The sequence below is a fragment of the Haliotis rufescens genome, unplaced genomic scaffold (assembly GCF_023055435.1).
Source record: "Haliotis rufescens isolate VD_foot unplaced genomic scaffold, xgHalRufe1.0.p SCAF_9, whole genome shotgun sequence".
NCBI lineage: Eukaryota > Metazoa > Mollusca > Gastropoda > Lepetellida > Haliotidae > Haliotis > Haliotis rufescens.
This window is the reverse complement of record NW_025964383.1, coordinates 29255968-29283924: the sequence shown is the minus strand read 5'-3', so window position 1 is coordinate 29283924 and position 27957 is coordinate 29255968. Positions and strand designations below refer to the sequence as shown.

The window sequence follows — 27957 nt, the reverse complement described above, 5'->3', positions numbered from 1 at the left end:
GCACTGGTCTAGACACCTTTATACTCTGCAGATGACACTGGTCTATTCACCTTTATAATCTGCAGATGGAACTGACCTATTCACCTTTATAATCTGCAGATGACATTGACATAGTCACCTTTATAATCTGCAGATGGCACTGCCCCATTCACCTTTATACTCTGCAGATGACACTGGTCTAGTCACCTTTATAATCTGCAGATGACACTGACATATTCATCTTTATAATCTGCAGATGACACTGACATATTCACCTTTATAATCTGCAGATGACACTGACATAGTCACCTTTATAATCTGCAGATGGCACTGGTCTATTCACCCTTATAATCTGCAGATGACACTGACATAGTCACCTTTATAATCTGCAGATGGCACTGACCTATTCACCTTTATAATCTGCAGATGACACTGGTCTAGTAACCTTTATAATCTGCAGATGGCACTGGTCTAGACACCTTTATACTCTGTAGATGACACTGGTCTAGTCACCTTTATAATCTGCAGATGACACTGGTCTAGTCACCTTTATACTCTGCAGATGACACTTGTCTAGTCACCTTTATAATCTGCAGGTGGCACTGGTCTAGACACCTTTATACTCGGCACATGACACTGGTCTAGTCACCTTTATAATCTGCAGATTGCACTGACATAGTCACCTTTATAATCTGCAGATGACACTGGTCTAGTCACCATTATAATCTGCATATGGCACTGGTCTAGACACCTTTAAAATCTGCAGATGGCACTGACATATTCACCTTTATAATCTGCAGATGACACTGACATAGTCACCTTTATAATCTGCAGATGGCACTGACCTATTAACCTTTATACTGTGCAGATGACACTGACATAGTCACCTTTATACTCTGTAGATGACACTGGTCTAGTCACCTTTATACTCTGCAGATGGCACTGACATAGTCACCTTTATAATCTGCAGATGACACTGGTCTAGTCACCATTATAATCTGCATATGGCACTGGTCTAGACACCTTTAAAATCTGCAGATGGCACTGACCTATTCACCTTTATAATCTGCAGATGACACTGACATAGTCACCTTTATAATCTGCAGATGGCACTGACCTATTAACCTTTATACTTTGCAGATGACACTGACATAGTCACCTTTATACTCTGTAGATGACACTGGTCTAGTCACCTTTATAATCTGCAGATGACACTGGTCTAGACACCTTTATACTCTGCAGATGGCACTGGTCTAGACACCTTTATACTCTGCAGATGACACTGGTCTAGTCACCATTATAATCTGCAGATGGCACTGGTCTAGACACCATTATAATCTGCAGATGGCACTGGTCTAGACACCTTTATAATCTGCAGATGAAACTGACATAGTCACCTTTATAATCTGGAGATGGCACTGACCTATTCACCTTTATACTCTGCAGATGGCACTGACCTATTCACCTTTATACTTTGCAGATGGCACTGACCTATTCACCTTCATAATCTGCAGATGACACTGGTCTAGTCACCTTTATAATCTGCAGATGGCACTGGTCCAGTCACCTTTATACTCGGCAGATGACACTGGTCTAGTCACCTTTATAATCTGCAGATGACACTGTTCCAGTCACCTTCATAATCTGCAGATGACACTAGTCTAGTCACCTTCATAATCTGCAGATGACACTGGTTTAGTCACCTTTATAATCTGCAGATGACACTGGTCCAGTCACCTTCATAATTTGTAGATGACACTGTCCAAGCATACATTCACCTGATGACACTGACCACTTACCATTCCCTATCTTCTCTGCCATTTTAATACTGATCTGCTGGGATCCACCCACAAACTTTCTCTCCTAACAAAATAAAAAACCAAAACATATTTGTTAGATCAAAACACATTCTCAATTTTCAATGAACAACAAGCTTCCTTGTTTGAGACTGATATTTAAAATAGAATCGAGGGAATATTATTTAGATACTCTTTGGCAAATTATACTTATTAACACAACTGATGGAGTGACCAAGGTAGTGATAGTTCTAGGGACCTTCAATTCTGATTACTTGTCACTCTGGTTCAAGTGTTGATTTGCCAGATAAGAAATAATCAGTTACCAAATAACTTGTCTCAAGCAGGGAATCCTTGATTCTGACAAACATTAATAGTCACATCTTTGGTGCATGAAGTCCTTATTGTTCCACATATGATATTCATCTTGCCGATATTAAATTATCCAGATCTTGAAATTAAACATCACAAAAAGTTAGTTAATGACATTACAACATCCTTTTTTACAAAACATCCATATAATTTATTCATCATCATAAAAAATCAACTAAATAATATCAAGTTACAAACCGTATTCATGAAGAATAACATATCAAGCATATTCATTGCTGGTGATTATTTGAAATGAGATACTCAATAATCCATTATTATCCATAGGTGGTGTGATGATACAGTCAATCCACAATACAATCCACATCATCATACATCACATTGACACACAGTAGGCCTTAGCTCTCTCAGAGACTGGTTTCATAATCTGGCAGTCATTTCCAAATTAGCTTTAGACTTCTATCAATATGAGTGACTGAGTGAGTTGGGTTTAACGCAGCTTTTAACAATATTCCAGTTATATCACGGCATGTCAGCTTAATGTGGGAGGAAAGCCCGAAGTGATGCAGGTCTCAGCCGCTTACCACTTCGGTGAAACCTATGGTGCTGACAAACCTAGAAACATAATCGAGGCAAACCGGGATTCAAACCCACAATCATAGGTTTCTGGCCTGCCAAAGGGACCCAACTCTGCACAGCGAATCGTGACGCCTTAGACGACTGGAAAGTTCGCAAAGGGAATCGGTTACCAGATGAAACTGATCATACAAAGTGAGTTTCCAGAGGAGTGGAAGAGTTCATGTCATCACTCAGTGATTGATGCAATCGGCCTTAGTCCAACAACTCCTTAAATTTACTGCTTGAGCTAGCTGCAATAATAATATAGTAAAGCAGTCAAAAAGTTTCAAATAGTTCATTATAAACATCGGTATGTTACAGCCGAGTTCATTACAGCCAAGTTCTAATGTACTTACCCAAAAGCTGACTAACCAAATCACAGAATGATTACATGATAGTAGAAAGACTTCATATTTAAGATCTACTGAGTTTCCTAGGTTCATAGAATACCCATGCATGCTCTACCAACTGTTGATGGGATTCTTGTGCCTTCACTGTATCATCACACCTTGACATATAAACACTGAATAACATGAAGGGCAAGACGGTGTTGAGCAAGACACATGAAGCATGCAGAGCAAAGCAAGTTAACAGACACATAAAACCTTCAACGTTCAGACACAAACGTTTGACAATATCGGCTCCTCTTTAAACTGAGAAACCCCTGCAGTGTGTGGGAGGGAGCTGAGCTGTGGATTAGATGACTACTATGTTTGTTTATTTGTTTGTTTGTTTGTTGTTTAACGCCACACTCAACAATCGTTCGAGCTATATGACGGCAGTCTGTAAATAATCGAGTCTGAACCAGACAATCCAGTGATTGACATCATGAGCATTGATCCATGCAATTGGGATCAATGACAAGCATCAACCAAGTCAGAGAGCCTGACCACCCGATCCCTTTAGTCGCCTCTTACGACAAGCATAGTCGCCTTTAATGGCAAGCATGGTTGCTCCTATTCTAACCCGGATCTTCACAGGTCTGACTGCTGTTGGTATTTATAGTCCTTACAAAGGGACATTACTCCATGGGCATGGGCACATATCAAGTCTTGGTCTAGACATTTTAATTTGTGCCCTGTGGCATTCAGAAGCTCTGTTTTGGTGAATATACCTATGATTTCATGCATACGCACATGCACATGCACACGCACACGGACATGCACGAGCGCACGCATGCACACACAGTAATCTACTTATAACGAACTGACCGATATAACAAACATATTTTTAGTCGCGGCCATTTGTGCCATATATGCTGAATATATGCTTGTAATGAACAATCGTTATTACGAACTTAAATACGTGGTCCCTTGAGTTCATTATAACCGCAGTCTACTGTATCTACAAAGGTACACATTAGTGGCCGTATAAAATATTTTACATACAAATGTATGCATTGTTTCTAATGTACATTAGCATCATGCCAGGAGGTATATTTACATGCATAATTTGGGTCATATAAACACAGCAATCACAGATATGTGATCCAATATATGTTCACCATTAGATAACTGTCAATGGAACCAGCCAAGGAAATCAACTTTGAAGTGGTATTACAACTCTTGAAATACACTTCATCACCTACCCACACCCAAAACTTTCATAGTTAACCGCTGCAGAATTATCTACACTAAGCCCATCTTGCAATCCAATGTACATTTTAGGTAACTTTAATGACAAACAAAGGGTATCACAGGAAAAGTTACATACAGTTTTGGATACAGTTTACTCAAGTTGTTACTGATTAGAAGGATCAATTCTAGTTTTTGAAGCATCATTTTTTTTTTGTGATAAACATTTTTTCCATGTCAGACTTGTAGCAATCACAAGTCAATAGTTTGTAGTTTGCAACTTTTAAAAATCTGAATTTCAATAACTCTACCACAGAATTCTCCAGTTCATGCCCCATTTAGTCGTATCTACCAATCAATAAATGTTGTTTTATGCAACCATCAGCTATATTTTATCACGGTCACATGTTTTGTGTGTTTGATCATTGTTTAACGCCACACTCATAATATTCCAGCAGTATGACGGCGGTATGTAAATAATTAAGTCTGGACCAGACAATCCAGTGATGGGTATCATGAGCATCGGTCCATGCAATTTGGATACGATGGCATGCATCAACCAAGTCAGCAAGCCTGACCACCTGATCCTGTTAGTTGCCTCTGACGACAACGTAGTCGCCCATGGCCAGATGTAAATAATCGGGTGAGGGCCAGACAAGCCAGTGATGGACAACATCATCAGTGATAAACCACCTACTGTCAGCAAGGTGACACTCAAGAGTGAGTGAGTGAGTGAGTGAGTGAGTGAGTGAGTGAGTGAGTGAGTGAGTGAGTGAGTGAGTGAGTGAGTGAGTGAGTGAGTGAGTGAGTGAGTGAGAGTTTGATGGTACGCGCTTTTAGCAATATTCCAGCAATATCACGGCGGGGGATACCAGAAATGGGATTCACACACTGTACCCATGTCGGGAATCGAACCCGGGTCTTCGGTGTGATGAACGAATGCTTTAACCACTTGGCTCCCCGACCGCCCCGACACTCAATATGGCCACCTGGTTCTCCTCTCTGGCAGCTCTTCTGACACCCATGACATGTTTGGGACTTACTGTGCCCTCATACCAAGGAGGCATCTAACCAGACAGCAAGGGTCCCTAACATGTGTCCACCTCTTCTGACACCCATGACATGTTTGGGACCTACTGTGCCCTCATACCAAGGAGGCATCTAACCAGACAGCAAGGGTCCCTAACATGTGTCCACCTCTTCTGACACCCATGACATGTTTGGGACTTACTGTGCCCTCATACCAAGGAGGCATCTAACCAGACAGCAAGGGTCCCTAACATGTGTCCACCTCTTCTGACACCCATGACATGTTTGGGACCTACTGTGCCCTCATACCAAGGAGGCATCTAACCAGACAGCAAGGGTCCCTAACATGTGTCCACCTCTTCTGACACCCATGACATGTTTGGGACTTACTGTGCCCTCATACCAAGGAGGCATCTAACCAGACAGCAAGGGTCCCTAACATGTGTCCACCTCTTCTGACACCCATGACATGTTTGGGACCTACTGTGCCCTCATACCAAGGAGGCATCTAACCAGACAGCAAGGGTCCCCAACATGTGTCCACCTCTGATGCAGAATCCTAAGTTAGCTCAGAAGCAGGCGGACAAACAAAAGGATGTCTAGACAAAAGTTTGTTGAAATTAGCAGTGAAACATATATTCATTATCATATTTAGAATATACATTCATTTTCAGATCAAATTTCAAAAAGTCTTGCGACAAAAATTTTTTCATATCTCCGACATCTGAAGTTCCTTGTGTCCAGCTGTTGTAAACTGGGCACCTTTTTAAATAGTACAGTTCTTTATATGAAGCCAAAAGCAAAACATAAGTCATTTTCATTATCAAAGAGTTTAAAAACCAAATGCTCCACTGTATTCCGGGGAAGAAGGATTTCATGTGCTACAGCTTTGTCACAGCCTCTCCTTTACCGGGATTTTCCAATAATAAGCACCCCATAAATAAAGTACATGGGCTACAGATTTTGAAACAATTTCCTAATTGTAACCAGCTGGTAACAATCGCAATCTATAAATCTGTTAATCAAGAGTGGTCTCCCTTTCAAAACATCATGTGACCAAACAGACACAACTGCATCAAGTTTTTAAATGGTAAACATTCAAATTTATGCTGTGGAATATCAGCTGGTAGGAGATACAACATGTTAATCCATTTTGTTTAAAGTATATCAGATGTTATCAACCCTTTAGAAATGTTCTTGAAATCTTAATGTTTCTTCGTATTCATGATATTCTTTGAAAAAGAATCTTTGAAAAAAATATGTCATCCCTGAGCATGCAAATTTAACTTAATTCAGTTACATTTCTATCAGAATAACTTGTCCCAACTAGAAGCCCATATTTCTGAATAATTGCTATTTGGGGCCAAGTTTCTGTTTCAGAATCCATATTTTCTGTAACAGAAGCCCTGGGCTTATTATCGGAAAACCCTGGTAAGTATGAAAGGATCTCTACAAAAGTGTCAAGAGCATCCACGGCATGAAACACCTCCCTTATGGTAAAATGACAAGCATCTGCCAGTGTATACCATATTCATGGCAAGTAAATTAGAGAAGAACGTACTTCTCTAACACAATGGCACATTTGTCATAACTGGAAGCAACAAAGTTCCTCTCTCTTATGTTTATTAATTTTTGCGTAGTCTGGTTGAGATTGAATTTCAACCATAATTCCTACTTTTCAAGCACCTCCAAAAATCATTTGGTCCACCTCATGACAGATTTGAATCCTGATGTTACATTGTTACAAGCCACAAATATAGTTCCCAGTGACAGGTGCTTGCAGGAAGAGCGCCTAGAACTAAGGACATAAGGTTAACTATGGCCAGGGGTACCTGTGCCCCATTGTCAGTGCTATTAATCCTGTCTGTCCCCCCAGCTGATTTCATGTACCATAACAGCGCCAGGAGGGACACCTCCCTTGGTTCACCACACATGTTTAGCTGCACAAGTTCACGCCCCACATAGCGACCACCCCTGAAAACAGACCAGGAAGCTAGTGTCTTCTGTCTCTTGGGATCTGTCTTTGAAGTTGTTTACATGGAGGTAGTCACATGGAGTCAGCCACATGGAGTCAGCCACATGGAGTCAGTCACATGGAGTCAGCCACATGGCGGCAGCCACATGGAGGCAGCCACATGGAGTCAGCCACATGGAGTCAGCCACATGGAGGCAATCACACGGAGTCAGCCACATGGAGGCAGCCACATGGAGGAATTCGTGGAGTCAGCCACATGGAGTCAGCCACATGGAGTCAGCCACATGGCGGCAGCCACATGGAGGCAGCCACATGGAGTCAGCCACATGGAGTCAGCCACATGGAGGCAATCACACGGAGTCAGCCACATGGAGGCAGCCACATGGAGGAATTCGTGGAGTCAGCCACATGGAGTCAGCCACATGGAGTCAGCCACATGGCGGCAGCCACATGGAGGCAGCCACATGGAGTCAGCCACATGGAGTCAGCCACATGGAGGTAGCCACATGGAGTCAACCACATGGAGTCAGCTACATGGAGTCAGCTATATGGAGTCAGTCACATTGAGTCAGCCACATGGAGTCAGTCACACAGAGACAGTCACATGGAGTCAGCTACATGGAGGAAGTCATGAAGTCAGTCACATGGAGTAAGCTACATGGAGGAAGTCATGGAGTCAGTCACATGGAATCAGCTACATGGAGGAAGTCATGGAGTCAGTCACATGGAGTCAGTCACATGGAGACAGTCACACAGAGACAGTCATATGGAGTCAGCCACATGGAGTCAGTCACATGGAGTCAGTCACATGGAGTCAATCACATGGAGTCAGTCACATGGAGTCAGTCACATGGTGTCAGTCACATGGAGTCAGGTACATGGAGGCAGCTACATGGAGTCAGCCACATGGAGGTAGCCACATGGAGTCAGCCACATGGAGGTAGCCACATGGAGTCAGCCACATGGAGGTAGCCACATGGAGTCAGCCACATGGAGGCAGTCACATGGAGGCAGCCACATGGAGGCAGCCACAAGGCCACAGCCACATGCAGATGTAAGAGGTATATTCATAGGTGTAGAATATTTGGAACTACTGTTATTATTGTATGCTGCTGATTTATGTATTTTTGATGACAGTGTTATTGGTTTGCAAAGAAAGATTGACATTTTATGTAAATATGGTAAATCATGGGGCTTACAGATAAATATGGATAAGACAGAAATATTAGTTTTTTGAAATGTTGGTTATTTACGACATTATGAGAAGTGGTATTTTGATGGAAAGCTACTAAAGACATCAACTTACCGGTATCATAATTATTTAGGTATTATGTTTTCTACTAGGTTGTCATGGACAGTGTGTACAAATACACTTGTTTCAAAAGCCAGTAAAACTCTGTTTGTTATTAAGCAACTACAGCATAAATACCCAAATATTCCTGTAAATATGTTATCTAAGTTGTTTGATTGTCAAATAAAACCTATTTTGTCATATGGGGCGGAGGTGTGGAGCTTCCAAGAAAGAGCTGTTATTGAAAGATTTCATAATAATTTTTGTAAATATGTATTGGGTGTTGGTAAACATGTACTGAGTAGAGCAGCTTTAGCCGACTGCGGTAGACATGGACTTTATATAGATTACTACCAAAAATATGTAAAGTACTGGTGTAAATTGTTAAGAATGTCAGATGATCGTTATCCCAGACAAGGTTACCTACTTATTAAGAAGTTAGATTCAGCAGGAAGGAGTGAGTGAGTGAGTGAGTATGGTTTTACGCCGCTTTTAGCAATATTCCAGCAATATCACGGCGGGGGACACCAGAAATGGGCTTCACACATTGTACCCATGTCGGGAATCGAACCCGGGGCTTCGGCGTGACGATCGAACGCTTAAACCACTAGGCTACCCGACCGCCCCTCAGCAGGAAGGAAAACATGGGCATCTTGTGTAAGATTGTTGTTACACACGTATGGTTTCTGTATGGTTAGTCAAGATACTGGAGGTATTTCATACTTTCTGTCAATGTTCAGACAGAGATTAGAAGATTGTGGAAAATAGGGCTGTTACGATTCACTCGCGTATTCGGTGAATCGAACCGTAACCATTCATGAATTGAATTCGTTATTCATGGCCACTAGAATCGAATATTTATGAATATGCTATCATGTATATTTACATAACCTGTACCTAAAAATATCCATAACAACTTATTATATGCATAGATTTCTTTCAATGACAACACTCTAATAATATTTAATTTGATAGTATTGTTTTCACTGGTCATTGTCGCATTTGAGCAGATACTAGTCCCTGCATAAGTGCAGTATATAAATGTATAATTTAATAATAAGTAACAAACCATGTCAAATAAATTATGATGTTATTGTTTCACTGAATATGATAAATAATACATAAACTGACTTGTTATTGTAATATATATGTTATTGTCGTATATACCCTATATTCGTGATATGAATTGTATTCGCCTCATAGTGTATTCGTTGCAGCCCTAGTGGAAAACAAAATATTTTTAGTATTATCAATGATTCAAAACCCTTGCGCATTATAAGAACATGAACTCATTGCTGACTGTTGAATATTATGTTGCAAACATCAATGTTAAGGAATTAAGAAGATACATGTTTGTTGAGATTGCATGAACTGCCGTTGCGTTGTAATATCAGATGTAAAGAAGCTATAACTGTTAACCGAATTTGTAGGATATGTACTGTATTCGACATAATAAGCGCCCAGGGCGCTCTTAAAATTAGAAATAGGGGGCTCTTATTAGAATATAATTTTGGTGAGAAAAAAATACAGAGTTGAAAGATCGTAAATTTCATGATTTATGGTGACAGCCTGAAAAGAAACAAAAGAAAAGTCTGTGCATATTATACACGACAGATATATTTTCCAGAATTTAATTGCCCATAATTAAGGGTGCATATAATACACGAGTGCATATTATACACGAATAAATAAGTGTTCATTGATCAATCGGAAGGGGTGCTAATTGGGATTGTTCACTAGCCAATATATTAGCAAATATTGCTGTGGGCGCTTATTAGAGCGGGGCGCTTATTACGTCGAATACGGTAATACCAATAACATTGAAGATGAACTCCATTTTATATTTGATTGCGAGGCATATGTTTTGTTTAGAAATAAGTACATACCGATGTGGCACATTTCATCAAATATTTGCAAATTTCATAACTTACTGACTTCTAATGATGTGTCAATCCTTAACAAAAGTGCTTAGTATGTTAAAGAAGCTCTGAAATGTAAATATACACTTGATAGAAAGTACCGCCTAATTGCCATATATATATATATATATATGATATTGATCTATCGACTGTGTACATGAGCCGATGGCCTACAAAACAGAAATAAACTTGCTATACTGATATATCAGAGAGAGACTAATTGAGTACACATTTCTATGTGCTAAAGACGACTTTGTGCACACTTGATTACGACTAGCCGAGAACTGCTCAACCACTAATACGACACAATAGCCCAGAATAATCAAACACCACACACACCAAATTAAACGTCTTGATTTAATCAAATTTGATTTAAACTGGATGAAAGACTTGTTTGCAAAATTTCAATTTCTGTAAATCTGTGATTCTGCTTGAACATATTGTTAATACAGACTGAAATGTGGCTACCTAGTTCAGATCCAGAATAGTTAGTGGAAACAAAGATTAGTTGTCAATCCCTGTTAGTAAGTTAATAATCCACAAAAGTAAGTTAATAATCCACAATAGTAAGTTAATAATCCACAATCCATAACTACATACAGCCGATCTGCAGAGTGGTAGCGATGTGTGTCTATTTTTAATCAACAAATAATTCACAAATAATTTCAAATTATTCACAAATAATTCATTTCATACTTAAACTTCACGCAAACTCAACTGAGCAGACGGTCATGACACATAGAGAAATTCTGCCCTTTGTGTGATGTAACAAGAGCACTGAATGGTCTGAGCTCTCGTAGGTTTCCCTCTCCCCGAGGCACGTGGTATAAAACCTAACGAGGGACGCATAAAACCCCATGTACCCCAAGTGATGCTGCTACAACAAATTTATCTTACCAACATGTTTTAATATGACATTGTAAAATAATTCAAATAAATTCCAAATTGATAGAAAACAGCTGCTCGATTAAGCTGAGATAAGCTTACGCTATGTCACGTGACATCCATTGGCTCGGAAAAAACGGCTTTTTGCTTTGAAGCGGGATATAAAGGATTTATTCTGTCTCTCAGAAATGCATGTGCAGACTGTAGTACTTGTGGCGGGGTATAAGAGATATATTCCCCCGCTGAAAAATGTATTACCCTTCAAGGCGGGTTACACAGTATTTTATCAAGATCACGAGGACCAATCAGAACTCATCATTCTGACATGGAGGTATGATAAAGCAGATTGGCAGTATGTACTCATGGGTAATGGAGAAATGACCAGTGTCCAGTCCACACAAACCTATGAAGTATAGATGAGTAGCCTATACCCTGTAAAATATGGTAGTTAATCAACCATGCTTGAGTCCAATCCCAGTGGCTTTCTATATGTCACTGGTTGTACAGGTGTCATACACAACACACAGAGGTGATAAATCAGTGACCAATAGACACATGCTCCTCAAGGTAACAAGAAAGAGAGTGAGACTGTATGTCAGAGATACCTGAATGCCTTCACCCATAGCTTCCTCATACCAAGTTTATTTAAAGGATAAACAAAAATGGAATTTCAAACATCTTGAGAGAAATATATGCAAGAGAAAAGACCGAGTTTCATATTACTTAAGACAGACAGGGTAAAGTGACAGATTACTTCTGACAATAATTGGTATAGATGACACAGGCCCCGTGATGCCACTTGCACAGAATAACTCAGTGTCTTTTGTTTTCCAGAGTTCAACGTGCTGTGTTGGACTGATAGAACAACAAGGGTGTGCCGTATTATCGGTATACCGATAAATTGAGGTTAATTCTTTCCACGATACGTATCACAATATTTTTTCATGCTCGCTATATCGAGGTGATGTCAAATAGCGAATTTTTAATGTTATTTTCTTGCCAAATGTCTTCACTGCCCCGCAGCATATATCCAGGGCCGCAAGATGGCTGCGTATTGATTGAATAACATCATGTTGTACCAGCATCTTGTTTTGTTCCATTCATAAACTTTAATTCATACCTTAATATATCAGATTTCTGCTGAATCCAACAATTATAATGAAACAATATATCGTGATACAAATCGCAATATGGTCTTGTGTATCGCAAAATATTGTGAAACACTTTAAACCTCAAATACCCATCCCTATAAAACAAGTACAGAAACAAAAGGCATCTGTCATACATGGTTCTAGGAGTCACTGCCATAAAACTGGTTGTGATCTTTTGCTTTAATATCCGATACAAACATGGATGTGTTTTGTATTTCAAGACCTCAAGGATTGTCAGCAATTTCAAGATGGTTTCAAATCTGTTCAATCATCAGGACATGAATTTATGTATCACTGACAGCAGTCAAAATAGCTATCACGTCCTTTCAAACTTGAGGGAAGAGATCAAACAGAGCCATAGGCATTGCATTCAAGCACAGAAGAGCTACATCATTAGATATGAAAGGGTACGGTGAGAAAAAGAGGAAATATCAACAGGTTAGGATTCACCTGTCCCCCATTTTCAGTTGAGAAAATTCTGTTCGCTCCACCACAGTTGGCAATGTACCAGAGAAACCACAGGACGGAGACTTCATAGGGTTCCGAGGTTACGTTTACATTTACGAACATTGTCATGAGTGACTTCGTCAATCTACAATATCAGATATACAGAAATAGATACCTTATTACAAAAAAAGCTAATGAAGAATTAAACTCTTCTAAATTATTAAGGGATAAGAAAAACGTTTGACAAAAAATTGGTTAATTTACATCTAAATTTCTTAAATACATCAGGCAGTGAAGTCATGTTAACAATATTTCAGTTATATCCCAGCATGCCATTTTAATGTGGAAGGAAAGCCCAAAGTGAAGGAGTTGGTACGTACATGTATACACCATTTGTGAAAGTCACAAACATGGTGCTTAAATATAATGGATAATCAGGGCAAATCAATTGAGTGAGTGAGTGAGTGAGTTGGTCTTATCGCTGCTTTTAACAGTATTCCAGTTATATCACAGCGTGTCAGCTTAATGTCGGAGGAAAGCAGGAAGTGATGCAGGCATTAGACGTTTACCACTTTGGCAAAACCCACGAGCACGGGTATGGTGCTGATAAACCTAGAAACATAATCGGGCCAAACTGGGATTCAAACCCATAATCATAGATTTCAACTCTGCACAGCAAATCACGGCACCGTGGACAAATGGGCCACCCGTGCCCCCAGGGCAAGTCAAAGGTTAGGACCTATAAGGGGGTGATCATGGCATGGCTGGACATATGAGAGTTCTTGTAGCTTGCTTTTGCAATTGAACACAAATTTTGCCTACAAACTTAAAAAAGAAGGTGTACCTGTGAAAAACAGTCTCCATTTAAACATGAAACATAACTTAAGACATATTACAAACATACAGTAGACACTGGTTAAACTGGAACCTGCCGTTTCCATTAACAGGTTCTTTCAAGAATATTGGAACCAATATCAAGGAGAAATAATTTGCAATGGCTAGGTTCCAGGTTAGTAGGGTCCAACTGATGAGGTTCCACTGTAGACGATACAAACATCTTCCCAAAAATATCTTTAAACACAAGCAGAGAAACAAGCAGATAACAAATAACACTGTAAACCAAACTTGATTAGCTCCAAACAATAATCAAATAAACACGGTAAACAAGTTCCTCAAACCTGTAGCAATACTTTCAACAGTTACATCACTTCAACACAAACAAACAATGTTACAATTCTCAGTCATAGAAATGAAAGGTAAAATGCCAAATGGACAGAAAGTCGGATACCAACATGGATCAGACAACAGTGATGTCACAAATTATCACCTGTCCCCCGTTTGTTGTTCCAAATATCCTAAAGGAACCACCGGCGCCCTTTACATACCACAGAAACCATAGGGCCGATACTTCATAGGGCTCCGAGGTCACATTGACCTCGATAAACTCACGACCAAATGAGTTAGCAGCTCTGTGTCCAGATAATAGTGGAAAACAATTGAGAGAAAGAAACAATTTATAATTTTAGGTTTCGCATGATTAAGGTTATGTAGTCACTTTGGAATAGGAAATGAGTAAATGTTTGATACCATTTCATATATATACTGATTCAAAAATCAATCTCATTAAAATCAGACCTCAGTTTTCGCTACCGCTAAACAAAGATCTGAACACATCCCATTAGGGGTCACGTCAGAACGACCTTTCATCCGACCAATCAGAGCATAGCTTACCAGATTATGAAAGTGACAGTCGGAATGTGATTTCTAACCATGCAACCTCGAAAACTTTAACTCCGAACGATAGTTACGGGTTAAACGACTGAATCCATAGAATCTCGACCATTTATTAGCCATTCAAGAATGTTCTTTTGTTCAGGTTTCAAATTTGTAATCGAGAATTTGTCAAAATATGTTTCAAAGCATAGTCGCCAATTTGAAATTAGTGCCGTAAAGCACGAGGAACCTGCCTTCTGATTGGTCATTCCATTGGTTGGTCAAAGTCCGCGCAAGGTCGGTCTGACGCGACCCGTAATGGGATGTCCTCAGATCTTTGTTAAGCGATAGCTGGAACTAAGATCTGATTTCAATGAGATTGATTCAAAAATAGGACACTTTTTACAATTACATTTTATTAATATTGGTAATAGGTATAGAAAAGACTCATAACATTAACAGACAGAGTACAATCTGTTTATATTCTGTTTCTTGTTGTGTAGTCACCAGATTTGTAGCTCATGTTTTCGTGTTGAGTGAGTGAGTGAGTTGGGTTTAACACTGCTTTGAACAGTATCACCGCAGTCTGTCAGCTTGATGTGGGATTAAATTTAACTTTTTGGGAACGATAGTCAGTACTCTATTCCGCAAGCCAACATGGAAATGATGTAAGGAGACAAAAAGTAGTTCCTGCTCGGTGACCTCATCTGCATATTTAATAGATCGAGATACCAAGTTTATTGGGATTATTGTATCGAAAACACTATCCATTGTAGGATAAAAGAGCTTAGTCATCATTATCTCATAATGACAAATGATGGGTGACATCTGGCTGACGAACAGGAAAGGATATGACCTTGACCTAGGGTCAAGGTCATCTTGTTGCAGAGGAAGCTGTCTAAGAATAATGACAAATAATGGGTGACACCTGGCTGACGAACAGGAAAGGATTTGACCTTGACCTAGGGTCAAGGTCATCTTGTTGCAGAGGACGCTGTCCAAAGATTTTGAGTAGAGATCATCTCTTGGTTGTTTTGTTACAGAGAAAACCGCTTAAAGAATATGAGTCAGTAGAGACTAACACAATGGTTATAAGATCCTACCTTGTCCAACAATGTTTATCAAAGAACTGCTGCATTGTCATGCTGTCCCACTCCGCGGCATGGGGAGCAGTCCAGGGGGCGTCCAGGGGAATCTGAAACAGACGGCTACTTGTAAATACACCGAGGGAGCTTTTCAACATGGCCGCCGTGGGTGCCATTTTAAACTTCAGAATACAGTGAATGTGTACCGGTAAGGTTGTATGTCCCACGTAACAACATTCCAAATAATTTTTATTAAAAATCTGTAGAGATTATTGATCCAAAGTTTCAAAAATGATGACAAGTCAAATCAAAATCAGTCTTTTGTTATTATCCAATCTGCATGACTCCCTGCATCTTATGACAGCCGACCCGGGAAGATCCGGGGTAGGATAGGTCTTTAGCAACCCATGCTTGCCGTAAAAGGCGACTATGCTTGTCGTAAGAGGTGACTAACGGGATCGGGTGGTCAGGCTTGCTGACATGGTTGATGCATGTCACCGATCCCAATTGGGTGGATCGATGCTCATGATGTCAATCACTTGATTGTCAGGTCCAGACTTGACTATTTACAGACTGCCATCATAAAGCTGTAATATTGCTGAGTGCGATGTTAAAAAAACAAAACAAACAAACCTATGACAGCCTCTTAGAGCTGCATGTGTACATGGTGTATTGGCAAAATATTTGTATGTCAATCAGCATTGTGATATGTATATTAGGAGCTAAAGTGTTTGACACTAAACAACACTGATTGACACTTGATGTACATTCAGATCCTATTTTGTACAAATATTAAAGTAAATATTACGATGGCAAAGTCAGCCACCATTTTGTCATGGATACAGGGGAGATAACAACATGAGACAAAAAAGATTTCCACGTTTCCGTTTGTCAATCAATTTCAAAGGTAAACATCATTTGTGAATGAATTTCTGAGTTATTACTAGATTAAACGAAAAAAATAATAACGAAGCTTGTTATACTTGTTTTACACACTATATTGGAACAGTCAAAAAATTGCAATACATTTAGTTTGAAAAGCGTATGGCATACGGGAATACCATGCAGTCCTACTGCCCCTGAATAATCAATTCTGGACCGTGTTAGGATAAAACAGAACAATCACATCATCCATAAGTTCCTACCTCTTCCCCCAACTGGTCGATGGTACGAAACAAGTTGTTCATGTCAAGCCATGAAAGCAGCCCTCCCATTGGTGGAAATGTGCCACGGAATCGCTTCATACTGCCCTGTTGGGATAAAAGATTATTCTGGTATGAGAAATGCTATATTATGCATGGGTGATCATAGGTGCTTCTTAAGGATTGTTAATCATGTTTTGTGCACTCACCAATGAACTGTCACAAATTTGTGACTGTTATACTTTGATGAATGAACAAATATATATATATATATATAATGTGAAAAACAATCTTTAAATAGAACCACAATCAAGGCCAGTACAGAGCTACAGATACGCTGCATATTTGCGTAGAATACCACCCAAAACTATTTAAAACCCAATTACTTTCAGTTACCGTGCTTACAGAAACACATGCATTAAATGGAAAATGCAATTGTTTCAAATTGCAAATGCAAATTTCCGACACACAATTACAAGCTAATTTACTTTACGAGCCAACCGCATGTATTATACATCTAAACATTATGAATATCCTACTAATAATTAATACAACAGATTGCAAACACATGTTCAGATATACAATGAACACTTTTTATAACCAGTATGTGAAATAGCATGATTGAATTAACACTGAGATCACAATGTGATTCACATTATACCCGTCCCTTTGATGCTGGTTGCAAGGTGATGAATTACAAAACAAACATCGTCAAGTGTGGTCGCTGTCTGGTATTTGGGCTCGATGTAGGATGCTGGACACCTTGTAAGATTGTCATTTTTGGCCAAATCATAAACATACCCGGTACATGTCTAGCAAACAATACAGAACATTCTGCTCATAAAATTAAATATTCTATTACAGTAAACTACACTTACAACGCACACGATTATAACAAAATGACAGATATAACAAAATGTTTTCTTCAGTCCTATCCATTTGCTAAATATATGCAGTATATTATATGCTTATAATGAACTATAATTAGTGGTCCCTTTGAGTTCATTATAACTGTAGTTTACTGTACTGTTTATTATATATGGTTCAGTACAATATAATTGATTATATATTTGAATATAATAAGTGGTAGTCTTGAATTATACCGGATACCAACAGACGTATTTGTTTGATGCTTCTAACGAAGCAGCAAGCGACAACATGGCTATTTGAAAAATAGGGAGATAATTCTAAAAATAAGCAGAGAAAATAACCGCTCTTTCATTTACATGGTTTAAAATTATGAAAACTCGAAACTGAATGTCAAAAACATCGAAAATCACACAACATCGAAAATGTATGCAAAAACAAATGTTCCATAATGGTGTGCGGCAACCTCATCCATTGCAAGCATCTGGCCACATTTCAACAAACACTGGCATTTTCATGAACTATAGTCACTAAAAATTACTTTTACTTTCAACTTTATTTACATGGACTTGTGTGGTGGCAAGCCCTCCAAACCCCTGGTAATTTAGTGAGACAGCAAAAACTTACAATCTTTTACTAAAGATGAAGCTCGGACACATCAGTATGCTGCCATCTAGCCAAATATATAGTCTCTTTAATCAACAAAGATCTTATTTCATAGTCTACTGTAAAAAAACCCATGAAAAACCTGTGCGTATAGTATTAACAAGTGAGCATGTTTTTAAGGCGACCTAACTCTTTGAACATGAGTGCTGAGAGAATATGTGTGATGATAATCTGTTTACCCTTGAGAAAAAGGCTAAATCTTCAACCTCGTTGGTGAGAAACGTCTTGACCCCGAACTCTCGTGCCAGTCGCAGTAGACGGTTTTGTGTCGGTCCCACATAGGCCCCGCCAAGGTCAACATATCTGACCTTGTCATTCTGAAACAAACATGTGAAACTTCAGTCACTTTGTCTGTGTTCAACATACAAAATTGAAAAGTTTGTTTTGTTTGTTTGTTTCTCGTTTAACGCCGTACTCAGCAATATTCCAGCTAAATGACGGCCGTCTGTAAATATTTGAGTCTGTGAACCAAACAATCCAGTGACTGACATCATGAACATCGATCCAAGCAATTGGGATATGAGGACATTCATCAACCAAGTCAGCGAGTCTGACTACCCGATCCCATTAGTCGCCTCTTACGACAAGCATAGTCGCCTTTTATGGCAAGCATGGGTTGCTGAAGACCAAATCCCCTCGGATGTTCAGTGGTCCAAAATTGAAAAGAGGGCAGAACAACATATATCATGTATATTGCACCTGATGCTAAAACTGCATAAAGTTATTATAGTTATCATTATTGTTATATGGGACAGAACTGAAACTAAAATGTTCACATCAGCAGCATTAGGGGTACTCTTTGCATGATGAATCAAGTCAGACATTAGTTGTTCAGAGCTATTTGACTGACTAACAAAACACAACTTGTACAAACTATCTACAAAATCTGGTAATTGAAAGCCAGTCAATGGCCAAATCAGGGCATGGTATCTGCATGATGGGGTAAATATGACAAAGAAAAAACACATCAACACCTGTACCCTGTCTATCCTGAGCCTTCCTGTACAGTGAATGTCCATCTTCATACCCTTTCCCTGGCTTCAAGCATCAACACATCAACACCTGTACCCTGTCTATCCTGAGCCTTCCTGTACAGTGAATGTCCATCTTCACACCCTTTCCCTGGCTTCAAGCATCAACACATCAACACCTGTACCCTGTCTATCCTGAGCCTTCCTGTACAGTGAATGTCCATCTTCATACCCTTTCCCTGGCTTCAAGCATCAACACATCAACACCTGTACCCTGTCTATCCTGAGCCTTCCTGTACAGTGAATGTCCATCTTCATACCCTTTCCCTGGCTTCAAGCATCAACACATCAACACCTGTACCCTGTCTATCCTGGGCCTTCCTGTACAGTGAATGTCCATCTTCATACCCTTTCCCTGGCTTCAAGCATGATGACCTCCACCTCATCACCACTGTACCTACCTGTACTGTGAATGTCCACCCTCTGTCCCCTGCCCCGGCTTCAAGCATGATGACAACAAAACCCTACCTCTACTGTACCTACCTGTATAGTGAATGTCCGCCCTCCGACCCTGTCCCTGACAACAAAACCCTACCTCTACTGTACCTACCTGTATAGTGAATGTCCGCCCTCCGACCCTGTCCCTGACAACAGAACCCTACCTCTACTGTACCTACCTGTATAGTGAATGTCCGCCCTCCAAACCTGTCCCTGACAACAAAACCCTACCTCTACTGTACCTACCTGTATAGTGAATGTCCACCCTCCAACCCTGTCCCTGACAACAGAACCCTACCTCTACTGTACCTACCTGTATAGTGAATGTCCGCCCTCCGACCCTGTCCCTGACAACAGAACCCTACCTCTACTGTACCTACCTGTATAGTGAATGTCCGCCCTCCAAACCTGTCCCTGACAACAAAACCCTCCCTCTACTGTACATACCTGTATAGTGAATGTCCGCCCTCCGACCCTGTCCCTGACAACAAAACCCTACCTCTACTGTACCTACCTGTATAGTGAATGTCCGCCCTCCGACCCTGTCCCTGACAACAAAACCCTCCCTCTACTGTACATACCTGTATAGTGAATGTCCACCCTCCAACCCTGTCCCTGACAACAAAACCCTCCCTCTACTGTACATACCTGTATAGTGAATGTCCGCCCTCCGACCCTGTCCCTGACAACAGAACCCTCCCTCTACTGTACCTACCTGTATAGTGAATGTCCGCCCTCCGACCCTGTCCCTGGCTTCAAGGACAACAACATCAACACCTTGTTCTCGTAGTAACTTGGCAGCAGACAAACCTGAAATAGCAGTAAGTAAATGAACACGTAGTTTGTTTCACACCATAGTATTAAGTAAGTAATTTGACATGTTCATAATATAGCACCCTGACATGCATCAATCCTGTTTGACGCCTTGTAAAACAAGCATAGTCGGTTCCATCTTCCCGAGGCAAGTGAGTTAACTGACTATAAAAGTCCAGTTTCCACCCTTGCCGAACTAGGCTGGTATTATCATGATTATGGAGTTAAATTTCCTCATTCCCATCTTAATTTTCAAATCTCAGTTACCAAGGTTACAGTCATCATTCGTGAACAAATATGAAATATTGTTGTGAAATTAATTATATCGTCCTCTTTGACGTGTAAAACATAAGTACACTTGGGGATAAACCCAAATTTTACAGTCATCCATGGTATGTACTTCCGTCAACATGTTCAATATAGAAGGTAAAATTACCTAAAATCTACACAGAAATTCATTCAATGATGTTCCTTTCGAAATTGATTGATAAAAAGGCAGCATATTGGAATTTTTTTTTCTTACGTTGTTGTCTCCCCTGTATCCATGACTACAAAATGGTGGCGACTGACCATGCTGTGAAATATTTACTTCAGTATGTACAAAATATGATCTGCATGTACAATAAGTGTGAATCAAGGTCAATAACTTCAGCTCCCAATACATCGTAATACATATCACAATACAGATCCCTGTATCACAGGGCGGTCGGGTAGCCTAGTGGTTAAAGCATTCGCTCGTCACAACGAAGACCCGGGTTCGATTCCCGACATGGGGACAATGTGTATAGCCCATTTCTTGTGTCCCCCGCCGGAATATTGCTGGAATATTCCTAAAAGCGGCGTAAAACTATACTCACTCACTCACTCACCTGTATCACAATCTACTGCAGTACTTTTTTTTTTGCCAATTTACAGGCCTAGTTGGAAGACTCAGTAATCAAGATCTTTGCAAATGAAATCACCCATGTTTTCCTTCCTCATTCCAAATCCAGTTAATGACATAATTTTGAGTTTTAATTTCCTACAAAATAAAACACTACGTAAAAACAAACACCCCTCTGTGGCTCAGTAGCTAAACCAGTTCCTTTTACACAAATCATTACAAGAGAACTGTTGATGAGTGACTTGTAGACTCGGAATGTGAGCCATTGTCATCCTGATGTCAAAATGGAGGACTGTATTGTCATTCTAGCGCCTCAAAGCCAGCTAAATTAGGGTTGTATATTCCACAGGGAGCTGAGAATGAAAACATTAAGTGCATACTGAGCCATTCCCTGAAGTTACATGAGTATGGAGTTTAGCACTACTTAAGAAGCCTCATTATTATTATTATTTACAGATTAAAATAAAATGCAGCAAAGAGGGTTTGTTATTATTATTATCATTATTATTGTTATTATTATGGAGTTTAGCACTACTTAAGAAGCCTCATTATTATTATTATTTACAGATTAAAATAAAATGCAGCAAAGAGGGTTTGTTATTATTATTATGGTGTCCTCCCATTAGTTAGACGTCCCAATAGTTAGACAGCTTATAACAACACTTGAAACGGTTGGGTGCACACTAATCCTTATGCTTGTTACCTAAGACTTTAAAATGGAATAGTCCAGATAAGATCTGACAAACAAAGCAAAGCAGCTTTAAATAGACACTTTAATATTAAAGTCGCTCTTCCCTTCTTCCTCTTTAACCTCCATCAAAAAGAACTCACCGAATAAAATAAAAACTAAAAACTAAATCACCAATCACCCGAATAATGGAAGGACTAAATATTTTTCAGTGGAACGCCAACGGACTCACCTCCCACGGCCATGAACTAAAAACTAAATTTAAACTAAATAAAGGCCCTCACATGTATTTGCTTGTATACAGGAAACCAAATTCTCAAAAAAAATCCAAATTCACACTACCTAACTACAACTCAGTTAGAACTGACAGAGCTAAACCGAAAACAAGAAGATCCGCAGGAGGAAACGATCTATTCGAGGGCCTATAAACATATTGGCTGCCTTATCGGCGTTTTCATTACCGTATATCCCTACGTGGGCGGGTATCCACAAGAAGGTTACTTGTTTGCCTGCCTTAGTTAGGACGTTGGAGCTTTTGAGTTTTTTATTTTTATTTTTTGGTATTTAATGATACGTACCCCAAGATCATTTATATTTGTTTGATGAGTAGATAATCTCAACTCAACTCAGTTTACATGTGCTGAGAGTAAGGTATTTTAGATTAATTAAACGAAATTGTAACATATATACTCCCTAAACTGTGAGTCCCCTATCCCTACTCAGTACTTTAATCTAATTAGGACTGATCCATTACACCTGTAGGTACAATCCCTCTTTGCCTAAGTAAAATTGTCTAACAATTGGGACGTCTAACTAATGGGACGTCTAACTAATGGGATATAACCATTATTATCATTATTATTATTATTATTATGGAGTTTAGCACTACTTAAGAAGCCTCATTATTATTATTATTTACAGATTAAAATAAAATGCAGCAAAGAGGGTTTGTTATTATTATTATCATTATTATTGTTATTATTATGGAGTTTAGCACTACTTAAGAAGCCTCATTATTATTATTATTTACAGATTAAAATAAAATGCAGCAAATGTTATTATTATTATCATTATTATTGTTATTATTATGGAGTTTAGCACTACTTAAGAAGCCTCATTATTATTATTATTTACAGATTAAAATAAAATGCAGCAAAGAGGGTTTGTTATTATTATTATTATTATCATTATTATTATAAAATACAGAGAAGCAATCTGATTGTCAATTCACTGAATTAACCTACGCAGATCAGCATGATAAGTGGTTGGCAAAATGTAGATTACCTTTTATATTTAGACTGACTTTTGAAAGTTGACCTCAATCTCTACCAGTCCAGAAAAATATGCAAGTCTGTAAGTCCAGAGACAACTGGAAGATGTGTTGCCAAGATTTGTGACAGGTAGTATGTCTTTCACACAGGGCATATGAACAAATATACACAGCTGGCAGGCAGGCAGCCATGTACACCATAAAAAGGTGACAGCGTCACTTTCATCCCTGTAGATTTGCCCCTCAATCCTAATTAAACCCCTGGAGCCCCAGGCACACTTAGCTATATTACCATCGTTCATGAGGTTTTCCATACATTTGAAACAGTCAGGGTGTTTGCCTGCATGCCATGACAGAATATCCTCACCACAACCCACCCTGTGAACAAATCAAAGCCATGAACACTAAAACTGTTGATTCTGTGTCTTGACTGACACAGACATGATGGAGACATCCTCACAACCCTCCCTTGTGAACACAGAATCACCTAAGACTGCTGACTCGGTCTTGACTGACACAGACATGATGGAGACATCCTCACAATCCTCCCTTGTGAACACAGAATCACTTAAGACTGCTGACTCGGTCTTGACTGACACAGACATGATGGAGACATCCTCACAACCCTCCTTTGTGAACACAGAATCATCTAAGACCGCTGACTCGGTCTTGACTGACACAGACATGATGGAGACATCCTCACAACCCTCCCTTGTGAACACAGAATCATCTAAGACCGCTGACTTGGTCTTGACTGACACAGACATGATGGAGACATCCTCACAACCCTCCCTTGTGAACACAGAATCATCTAAGACCGCTGACTTGGTCTTGACTGACACAGACACGATGGAGACATCCTCACAACCCTCCCTTGTGAACACAAAATCATCTAAGACCGCTGACTCGGTCTTGACTGACACAGACATGATGCAGACATCCTCACAACCCTCCCTTGTGAACACAGAATCATCTAAGACCGCTGACTCGGTCTTGACTGACACAGACATGATGGAGACATCCTCACAACCCTCCTTTGTGAACACAGAATCATCTAAGACCGCTGACTCGGTCTTGACTGACATGGACACATGATGGAGACATCCTCACAACCCACCCTTGTGAACACAGAATCACTTAAGACCGTTGACTCGGTCTTGACTGACACAGACATGATGGAGACATCCTCACAACCCTCCCTTGTGAACAACTCTCCTTTGTGAACACAGAATCACTTAAGACCGCTGACTCGGTCCTGACTGACACAGACATGATGGAGACATCCTCACAACCCTCCCTTGTGAACACAGAATCATCTAAGACCGCTGACTCGGTCTTGACTGACATGGACATGATGGAGACATCCTCACAACCCTTCCTTGTGAACACAGAATCACTTAAGACCGAGTCAGCGGTCTTGACTGACACAGACATGATGGAGACATCCTCACAACCCTTCCTTGTGAACACAGAATCATCTAAGACCGCTGACTCGGTCTTGACTGACACAGACATGATGGAGACATCCTCACAACCCTCCTTTGTGAACACAGAATCATCTAAGACCGCTGACTCGGTCTTGACTGACTCGGACATGATGGAGACATCCTCACAACCCTCCCTTGTGAACACAGAATCATCTTAGACCGCTGACTCGGTCTTGACTGACACAGACACGATGGAGACATCCTCACAACCCTCCTTTGTGAACACAGAATCATCTAAGACCGCTGACTCGGTCTTGACTGACACAGACATGATGCAGACATCCTCACAACCCTCCTTTGTGAACACAGAATCATCTAAGACCGCTGACTCGGTCTTGACTGACACAGACATGATGGAGACATCCTCACAACCCACCCTTGTGAACACAGAATCACCTAAGACCGCTGAGTCGGTCTTGACTGACACAGACATGATGGAGACATCCTCACAACCCTCCCTTGTGAACAACCCTCCTTTGTGAACACAGAATCATCTAAGACCGCTGACTCGGTCTTGACTGACATGGACATGATGGAGACATCCTCACAACCCTCCTTTGTGAACACAGAATCATCTAAGACCGCTGACTCGGTCTTGACTGACATGGACATGATGGAGACATCCTCACAACCCACCCTTGTGAACACAGAATCACCTAAGACCGCTGACTCGGTCTTGACTGACACAGACATGATGGAGACATCCTCACAACCCTCCCTTGTGAACAACCCTCCTTTGTGAACACAGAATCATCTAAGACCGCTGACTCGGTCTTGACTGACACAGACATGATGGAGACATCCTCACAACCCACCCTTGTGAACACAGAATCATCTAAGACCGCTGACTCGGTCTTGACTGACACCGACATGATGGAGACATCCTCACAACCCTCCCTTGTGAACACAGAATCATCTAAGACTGCTGACTCGGTCTTGACTGACACAGACATGATGGAGACATCCTCACAACCCTCCCTTGTGAACAACCCTCCTTTGTGAACACAGAATCACCTAAGACCGCTGACTCGGTCTTGACTGACACAGACATGATGGAGACATCCTCACAACCCTCCCTTGTGAACACAGAATCATCTAAGACTGCTGACTCGGTCTTGACTGACACAGACATGATGGAGACATCCTCACAACCCTTCCTTGTGAACACAGAATCACTTAAGACCGCTGACTCGGTCTTGACTGACACAGACATGATGGAGACATCCTCACAACCCTCCCTTGTGAACACAGAATCATCTAAGACCGCTGACTCGGTCTTGACTGACACAGACATGATGGAGACATCCTCACAATCCTCCCTTGTGAACACAGAATCATCTAAGACCGCTGACTCGGTCTTGACTGACACAGACATGATGGAGACATCCTCACAATCCTCCCTTGTGAACACAGAATCATCTAAGACCGCTGACTCGGTCTTGACTGACACAGACATGATGGAGACATCCTCACAACCCTTCCTTGTGAACACAGAATCACTTAAGACCGCTGACTCGGTCTTGACTGACACAGACATGATGGAAATATCCTCACAACCCTCCCTTGTGAACACAGAATCATCTAAAACCGCTGACTTGGTCTTGACTGATTTTGAGAGTCAACAGCTATTTTGCAACATTTCATTAATTTACTTCAGCACTTTTTAAAATATCATTATAACCACCTTCAAATGGTTGGCCAACTCATCAAAGATGATTTAACACCTAATCACCACAGGTTCAGTACTTTTTTGACAATCTCCTCTGTCAGGTTCATCATGTCGGCCATTTTGACGGCCTTTCATGAAGTAAATATCATGATGCATTGTCACAGGTACACCATTTTTTAATTGTATGGTCACATGTTGATTGGGTGGTCACTATTTGTTGATTGGATGGTCACAATTTGTTAATTGGGTGGTCACAATTTGTTAATTGGGTGGTCACAATTTGTTGATTGGCTAGTCATAATTTGCTGATTGGGTGGTCACAATTTGTTGAACGCATGTGCACAATTTATTCATCGGGTGGTCACGATTTGTGAATTTGCAACCCGGGATGATTGTGGGTCAATGTTCATATGTCATCCACTGGTTTACAGGCCACTGTGATATAGCAGAGATATGTCTGACTGCATTGCAAACCAGCAACCACACACACTCATGCTGACCCTATACATGTTAAAGTGCCCGATGGACAGCAACCCATGCTTGTCATAAGAGGCAACTAACGAGATTGGGTGGTGAAGCTCGCCCACCATTGCGTGGATCAATGCTCATGATATCAATCACTGGATTGTGTTAATATATACATAACTGATAACTGACGGGATCGGCTTGTCGGGCCCGAGGACTTGGTTGATGCATGTCATAATATCCCAATTGCGCAGATTGATTGGTCATGATGTCAATTGAATTGTCTGGTCCAGAGTCGATTATTTACTGACCGCCGTCACATAGCTGGAATACTGCTTAAACAACAAACAAACATGTTCAAGTGTTTTTAACTGTATCTGTTTTGTTTAATGGAGAGGTCTACACTGTGAAAGCCAACAAAATCACAACTCATTTCAGACAGGGGCACAGGTGGCCCAGTCGTCTAAGGTGCCGTGATTTGACGTGCAGAGTTTGTATCCCTTGGGCACGCCAGAAACCTCTGACAATGAGTTTGGGTTCCGGTTCCTCCTGATGTTTCTAGATTTGTCAGCACAATACCCCTGCTCCTGCCTTTCACCAAAGTGGATGGAAATAATTAGGCAGTAACCATGGTAACCTACAGTAAGCAAAAACAATTCCACCACTGAAAATGGGAATCCATACAATCTTTGTTTCACCTTCATCGGCCTTGTAGTTTTTAGAAAGCTAAAAATATATAAGTGGTA

The 27957-nt window shown here is 40.4% G+C and overlaps 1 protein-coding gene across 3 annotated transcripts in view; it reads right to left on the bottom strand.

Moving 5' to 3' along the window:
• LOC124130885 (amine oxidase [flavin-containing]-like) overlaps positions 1–27957 on the bottom strand; it is a 61480-nt gene that overhangs the window by 21635 nt on the left and 11888 nt on the right. Inside the window, exons 2-7 of one of the 3 annotated variants that reach the window (XM_048390592.1) lie at positions 20652–20746; positions 18647–18784; positions 16938–17042; positions 15811–15902; positions 14322–14463; positions 1779–1842 (exon numbers count right to left, since the gene is read on the bottom strand). In XM_048390592.1, the coding sequence (XP_048246549.1) occupies positions 1779–1842; positions 14322–14463; positions 15811–15902; positions 16938–17042; positions 18647–18784; positions 20652–20746 (636 nt within the window). Of the gene's footprint in view, positions 1–1778; positions 1843–7158; positions 7301–12997; positions 13140–14321; positions 14464–15810; positions 15903–16937; positions 17043–18646; positions 18785–20651; positions 20747–27957 lie in introns of all 3 variants that reach the window. The other 2 variants (XM_048390593.1, XM_048390591.1) reach the window with 2 other exon arrangements.